Source organism: Simochromis diagramma, unplaced genomic scaffold, assembly GCF_900408965.1.
Source record: "Simochromis diagramma unplaced genomic scaffold, fSimDia1.1 OVJJ01000026.1, whole genome shotgun sequence".
NCBI classification, from domain to species: domain Eukaryota; kingdom Metazoa; phylum Chordata; class Actinopteri; order Cichliformes; family Cichlidae; genus Simochromis; species Simochromis diagramma.
The window spans coordinates 5,264,719-5,272,996 of NW_024386985.1; the positions used below are offsets into that span (position 1 = coordinate 5,264,719).

At 38.4% G+C, this 8,278-nt stretch overlaps 1 protein-coding gene across 1 annotated transcript; it reads left to right on the top strand.

The window, feature by feature from the left end:
- Nucleotides 1-6,448: 6,448 nt before the first annotated feature.
- Nucleotides 6,449-7,913, top strand: LOC120738989 (duodenase-1-like). The gene is made up of 5 exons (XM_040040612.1): nt 6,449-6,571; nt 6,661-6,808; nt 7,081-7,207; nt 7,298-7,543; nt 7,643-7,913. The coding sequence occupies exons 1-5, from the start codon at nt 6,514-6,516 to the stop codon at nt 7,805-7,807; spliced, it is 744 nt and encodes a 247-aa protein (XP_039896546.1). The 5' UTR covers nt 6,449-6,513; the 3' UTR covers nt 7,808-7,913.
- The last annotated feature ends 365 nt before the right edge of the window (nt 7,914-8,278 follow it).

The window sequence follows — 8,278 nt, forward strand, 5'->3', positions numbered from 1 at the left end:
AGTGCTAGGTCTTTACCATAAATGAGGTTCTGTAGTGGTTGGACCAGCAGTGCGTATTCTGGAATCCAGCACCTACAGAAATTGCACAGACCTAAATAACTCATCATTTGTTGCTTAGTTATTGGTTTTGCGGCATTTTGGATTGCTGTCTTCCTGCTCTCTAGAAGGGTGCGGCCTTGGCCTGTTAGCTGATGTCCTAAATAGATGACTTTGTCACTCCACAGTTGTAACTTTTGTGGTGATACTTTGTGGCCTTGTTCTGCCAAATGTTGCAGAACCGTCATTGTGTTTTGTTTACAATCGTCCTGTGTATGGCCTGTGATCAATATGTCATCTACATACAACAGAAATTTTCCTGGAGCAGGGAGAGAGCAAAATGACATTGATTTCTTTAGAGCTTCTGCATACAGTGGTAGGCTATTTTGAAATCCTTGTGGTAGCCTGGTGTATGTGTATTTTTCATTATCAAAAGTAAATCCAAATAGATTCTGTGAATCTTGGTGTAAGGGGAACAGAGAAAAATGCATTTGAGAGGTCAATCACCGAGAACCATTGTTCTTTTGGTGTTACTTGATTTAAAATGGTATGTGGATTAGCAACCACTGGAGGTATTTGCTCTGTTACCTCATTTATTGCTCTTAGGTCATGCACTAGACGATATTTTCCTGTATTGGCTTTTTTTACAGGAAAAATGGGTGTATTACATGTGGCTTCATTAGTTTTCACAAGAATACCTGCTTTCTGCATGTCTGCAATTACTGGCCTAATTCTTTCCTTTGCTTCTGCACTCAAAGGATATTGTGTTTTCACAGGCCTTCTGCCCCTTATGCTGACCTAACTATCAGAGTGTCATTAGAGAATTTCATTTTCACTTGAGGCAATTTTAGATACCTTCTAGTTTTTCAAAGAATTCACACATCTTACATATTTCAAACTTTGAAGTTTTTTGTTTTGTATATATATATTTTTTTTTCCCTAAACTTTGCATTGTTCATAGCTCACAGTTCTAAAACTGGGCATTTGTAAATCATATGCCTAATCACTATGTGTCACCATAATCCACAAGTATTGGCACAAATTTGTTTCCAAACTAACAAAATAATCAAACAAAACAAAAACGTACATGAGTCAGGAAACAAAAAGACAAAGAAAAATGCTGCCAGAAACAAAGCAGAAGTGTGAGGGGAAACTGAGCTCACAGACAGCTGCATGTGTTCGCTTTTAACAGCATGCAGCCTCTGCTCTAAAAAACAAATAAATAAAAATAAATAAATAAAAATAAATGTGTAACATGCTCATCAACTTAGCGGTGTCCACACATTTAATTCAGCTTCATAATCCTGTAGGTTTAGTTATTATCTACAGGGTTTGGCTTATTAGTTGTTATTATAGATGTGCTCTGTATCTCAGTAATATTTATCTAGGATAAATGACAGGTTTCCAAGCAGGTTAAGTGCCTCTATGCACCTAATTGGTTTAGATATTGCTTTTATTTTCTTCATCTCATATGTCATTATACTGAGTTTGAGCAAACCTTTAAGCTTGATGCAGACTTCTTCATAACAATTGTCCATCTCACATCATACTGGCTAAGATACTTCTTGTCAATATTAATATTATATTTTTATTAATTATTATCATCTTTTTCTCTCTATATAATAACAATAGTGTATTACAATATTTTATTAGTGTATATCACTATATTATTACTGAGCCAATTTAATAGTTAGGATCATCTTACTCGGCAAACAGATAATTTATAGTTCATTCAATCTGTACAAAATTTGCTTTTTCTCTGAACAGGTTTGTGCCTACTTTTGGACTGGTCTTCTGTTTGCCTCATCTCAGATCCAACCTTCAGATTATTATATTTTATTTTGTATCCATCAGGGACTGTGGACGAGCTGCAGTCTCACCCACTTCCAGGATGGAAACATTTATCTTTTCACACACTTTCCTTGGCTGAACAATGACACAGCCTTAATCTACCTTATGCATCTCTCTTTTTTATAGAAAAGGTCTTCATATGAATGATTTCCTTTTATTTATTTCATACAATCTGGGCATGATGGGTCATAAATGCACTGATTTTTGCAGCCACGGCCACTATCTCTATGTGACATAAAAAGGGGATCGGTTAGATGCTGTTTTGTCACATGTCCTGAGGCTGATTTCACAATTATAGTGTTTTTTGAGAATGTTACATTTGGGACTTCTACAGTTAAAACAGTTTTACAAGCTCCTGTGTCTCAAAACATTTTTTAACGGCACACCTTTCACATATACTACAACTGTTGGCTTGTCTTCTGAACCTAACAGTAGTTGTTCTACATTGTAAACCTCCGCTTCATCTGTTTCACTTCCTTCCTCTCGTGCTAGTCATTCATCACGCCTTCTACGCCTGTCATCATCACTTTCCTGTTCCTGACTTACACTCCTGCAGTCTCGAGCAAAATGCCCGTTTTTTCCACAATTATAGCATTTAATATCTCTCTTGTCCCTTCTTTGTCCTACTTTTTGCTTTTTTCTTCTGACTTTTTCCCTCATACAGCTCCTTTTGCAAAGCGGCTTTTAAAGCATTTATTGAATCAGGCGTGCATTTGCCTTGCCAAGCTGGACAATATATTTTATGTGGATTTCTCCACCTATTTGCACTGACTATTCCTGCATTTGAACAGTTTTTTTTCCTAACCATTCTTCATCTGCTGTTAATTTTACTTTAGTTTTAGAGTTACCCATTTTAAACTAATTACGTCTGAACTGTGACACTGTCTCTGGTATGCCAAAAGTGGGCGGGTTATCAATAACAGGCTTCTACTCACTGGCTACTCGAGTGAGCGGTTATTGATTTTACGTGATGACGCACAACCTAATCGATCCCACTTTAACCAGTACGTGAGTGTACACAGGAAAACAGTTTGAGAAGTGGTTCGACCGCTTATTGGGTCGTAAAAAACAACTCACTCCTCTTTGTTAACACAAACAGAGCGCGCTTTTATAATTTTTATTGAGATTTTCCGTAATTTTTTATGTAACACCTTCAACCTGTTCCGTTGCAGCCACTCCCAGAGCGACCGGAACTTGTTCCGTTACAGCTGCTTACCCAGAGCAACCGGAACTTTTAATAGCGATTTCTAGAATTTCGCTCTTGCCTGTTGTCTCCTAAGAGTCCCTCTTGGACTGAGATCTGTCGGCGCTCACCAGGTTTACACACTATTTTAGAGGAAAATCTCAATATCAACGTATTTTAGCGCTTGATGGAATGCAGTGTTTCATATCTTACTGTGGCGCTGCGTTTTGGATCCGGCTCATCGGGTCCTGGCGCCGTGGGGCCTCGCTGACCGGAGATCGAATTCACGCTCCCGGATTTTCTCCTTTACTGTGCACAGATTTTTTCCAGCGCAGGCAACACGACGTCAGGATCGATGAAGACCGTCTGTGGAGAACTAGACGTTAAAAATAACAGTTAGTTATCCGGCTACGAAGGACCAATTAAATGTCAGGGGTTGACATTTGTAAAAGCACAGTAAGAGAGAAAATGAGACACTGGCAGACCGACTCAGAGTTTCAAATGAACGTGCACACGGGTGAATGCCTCTGAGAAGACAAACACCACGAGCACAGGCTTCTGGCTTTATTTATAAGGCAAAAATGGGTTACATAGTACTTCCTCTTTTTAACTGTCAGAGGAGAGGTCAGGCATTACCTCAGCTTATCTAACCTTGCACACATATACTGAAAATAACAACATAGAAGTATATCATGCTTATCTGACATCACATACTGAGGTGAGAAATACAAAGTATATCATGACTTGTCAAAACATCTTAAACACTTGAGTAAGGAATGCATTATGTTCTCTTTAACAATAAGCTTTGCCTGTGTGAAAATATATGAACACACACATACAATATAAGGCATACTTGGTTAGAATATAAGGCTTACTTGATTATATTGTATTATAGAGATTTGGTTATATTGAATAATGTAGAAAACCTCTAACAAGGGGTCTCAAGCTTAAATGAGCTGTGGGCCACTGGCACTGTCATTTCATTGGACAGCCACTTTAGTGTTCAAGCAGTACAAAAAAAAACAACCAAACAAACATCAAGAAAACACTCACAAATATTATTTTTTAAATACTGTATAATGTGACAAAACTGCAAACGTGAATGCAGTCCCCCCCCACTCTTAACTAACTGAAGCCTTTCATTGAACTACCAAATAAACACATTGGTACTTAGTCTCTGGCCAGACACGTGGCAGCTCTTCTGCTATCATTGTGCTCATATTTAACAAAATAAAAATGCAGACATAAGTGTACACATTAGTTTTTGAATCTCTCACTGAACCAACACAGCTAGTGCCTCAGCATCTTTGCACTCTCTGCTCATATTGCCTTCATATTAAAAATCTGTTTGCTTTTTAAAAAAGTTATTTTAACATTGTACTCAACAACAAACAAATCCTCCTTAACAAAAAAAGTAACTTCGAGGGCCAAATTGCATTATATTTCTTCACATCAATATCCGGTTATTATTGAGTGATGATGTTTGAAAGCTACTTCTGTGTTTATTAAGGCTGTTGTATTTTTAACGTATTTTAATGCTTTGTATCTTGTTCTATTTAATCTGAACAAGCCCCTAAAATGTCAGTGATCACTGTCGCCCTCTATCAGTTTTTATTACCACTATTCATCAGCAGCACGTTTTAAAGCTCGGTTTTTCAAACCTTATGATGTAACTATGGCCCAGCCCATGCAGCAGTGTGTTAATGACTAACCTCTATTGTGGATGGATTATCTCAGTTGTTCAACTGACTGACGTTTGGTCCATTTACATCATCTTTTTCCTGCCATGCAATTGCATTTGTCCCTAACCATCGGTAACTTTTGTGTTGACTTTTATTGAGTGGAAAAAACTTAGCGTTCATCCTCCAGCTTCACTGTGCTAATGTGTTTATATTATGCTAACCATAGTTATGTAGCTAGTACCACATAGCACATCATGATATACCCTACAAACACCACTACTGTTTAGTTTTCTGTCTTCACTTATATCTGAAGTGATAGCAGAGCTGTATGTTTTCATTTTTTCAGAAATCCCTCAGTCAGAACAGGGTATTATGGAGGCATGTGATACACAACATAGGAGCTCTAGTTTTCCACTCCAACTTTATTCACCTCCATATATTGACTGAGCATATCCCGCCCAAACACAACAGAACCCCTCCTCCAAGCTTGGGTGTGAGTGGAGCCCTCTAGTGGGTCGCCACAGTATGTCATTTTTAGATGGAAGCTAGCGAGCTAACTCCCTGCTAACTTCGAACTCCATTAAACTTAATAAATTCTGTTTTCTTTGATGCCTGGATGTTAAACTTAATTGTTACACCTGGTGGAGCAGCCACACCGATCATTTTATTAAAGATGAAAGAATTTAGACAGTTTGTAACTCTCAGTGATGCCACAGTGTTGACTTTGGGACCTGAAGCGGAGTTTGGACCCAGAAACGGCTAATGATGTCAGACTTAAAAATGAGATACGGGCTGCAAGTAGGGGTGACATGGGCCGCAAGTGGCCCCTTGGCTGCAAGTTTGAGACCCCTGCCCTGGAACAACTGCCAAGACACAAGTGAATGACTCAGACAACTCAGGAATTGAAGTCTCAAAGAAGACTGTCACCAGAACACTGCACAAGAATTGACTTGCAGACCAAGAAAAAGAGAAACTTTCAAGTCAGACTGATGCATGCTAAGGACAAGCTGAAAAAATATTATATATACTTGAAGTGCGTCCTTTGTTCAGATGAGATGAAAAAAGAGCTCTTTAGGCATCAACAGGGAGACGCATTCGGAACCGGGGATTTCTTCAAGGTGGAAGAAATCATGAAGAAGGAAGATATGTGAAGATTTTGAAAGAAATCCTCAAGCAGTCAGCAGTAAAACTGGGTCATTGTCATTGCTTTGTCTTCCAGCATGACATCGACCCAAAACATACCCGGTCAAGAACTGCTTTCAAAATACCAAAAGGAATGTTACTGACTGGCCTGCATGACGCCCTGACTTTAAAATCTGTGGGGTGAACTGAAGATCAAGATCCATGCCAGAAGACCATAAATATGAGAAACCTTGGTGAGATCTGCCAAAAGTAGAATGGTCGGGGATTCCTCAGCAGATAAATATAATACTTGTGAAAAATACATCAAATGACTGCAGGTTGCTATCAGCAAAAAGGATAAATAATTTGTAAAATAATGTGAAAGGCTTTTGTGAAGAATTTTATTTCTGTGTGCAAAGCAGTGTGTTGCTGACTGATGATGCACTGTACTTATGATAAGCAAGACCACGCAAAGATAACACACGTTTCAAATATGCAAAAATACACGTAGCAAAGGAAGTGGTCAAAAGGCAAAAAATGACAGATGATAATCATACTTGCCAAAAGGAAACTGCTCTATAAAAGGCTCAACATGAGACTCCTACAGTACAAACAAAGGCTAACCATTTTGCTTGCATCATGTTCGGTCTGCAGAAAGTTCTCCTCCTCCTTGTTCTGACCTGCTTTGGACAACTCGGTAAGAATCACAAGTCCTTGTTGTTATTCTTCAACCATTTAATGAGGCATCCATTTAATTTTCCTTTTTTTCCTTTATATTTTTTTCAGTGCATGGGGGTGGCATCATACATGGAGAAAAAGCACCGGAGAGTTCGATGCGATATATGGTCTCTGTGCAAAACAACCGCGGTCATGTGTGTGGAGGGTTTCTCATCACTAATAACTTTGTGGTCACTGCCGCACACTGTTTTGACGAGTGAGTAATCAAACATCTTCTGCTTAAGTCTCTTTCCTAAAGATAATTCTTTGCCTTTATTGGATAGTGGAGCAGTGAAGATTAGACAGGAACATGAGTAGAGAGCAGGGAAAGATGCGCAGCAAAGCTCTGCTCAATTTCAGTCATGTGGCACATGGTTCACTGCCAAACCAGTGAGCTAAACGGACGACCTCCTGCTTCAATCTCTGATTCATGTCATTAAAACAGATTTAGAAAATGAATTGAAAACCTCTTAATGATTATTCCTTCAGCTTCCCCACGCATGTTGTTCTTGGCAACCACAATCTCAAGAATGGCCAAATAGTAGAGATTAAAAAAAAATTCGTCTATACCAGTTACAACACACCTGAGAAGGGTGATGACATCATGCTCCTAAAAGTAAGTTCATCTTTAAGTAAGTACAACAGTTTCACATGAAATATATTTGTGGTCTTATTTATATTTTTACTTTTTGTTGTGTGTGTCCAGTTGGCAACCACAAACGATCTACACGATGCAATTCAACTTCCGCATGCTGAAATAGATTTAACAGAAAATGAAGTGTGCCAGGTGGCTGGATGGGGAAAAACTATGAGTGATGGTAAAACTGTTGGTGAGCTGATGGTGGTGGACGTGTCTGTCATTAACCCACAAGTCTGTAAGAATCAATGGCCTCAACTTCCTGCCAATGTTACCTGTGCAGGTGGATATAACACACGCAAAGGATTCTGTCAGGTATGTATTCTGTCCAATGTCAGCAGGTTTCTTTTTGATAAATGTACTGTATTAAACACTTAATATAAACTGACCAATTAAAATACTTCCTCCTCGCAGGGTGATTCTGGTGGTCCTCTGGTGTGCAAAGGGTTTGCTGTTGGTATCGTTTCTTTCAACCACAACAGCAATTGTAACTACCCAGAAAAACCCAACGTCTACACGGACATCACAAAATACCTCCAATGGATCGACACGATTCTACAAAACCACAAAACATTTTGAGTAAAATCCCTGAAGTTTTGCTGTTTCGCATTATTGAAATGTCAGCATTTCTGATTGCTCCGTCAATGTAGCTAAGACAGAAATTAAAAATATTCCCTGCATGAAACTGTGTTTTTTCTTCTGTAACAGTGATCATTTTAGCATTTAGCTCAATTTCCACAAACTGAAATAGAATATTTAGATTTGTAGTGTGAGGTCATTGTGACATCTACACTTTTCCTTGATTCAAATCAGTGAACCTGTATGAGAAAGAATCACTGTGACAAATTAAAAATTATTAAGAGTCAATATTGGTGAGGAACTACTGTGATAATCATTTATGAACAAATACAAATGTGTTTAAAAGTTCTGGGGCATAAAACGAACAAACATTTAAATTTTGTTTTAATAAAGTGTCCTGTGCTCCTACTACATGTGGATTATTACCTGTGTGTATTTTGCAGTATAAAAAAATCCAAGCGACACACTGAG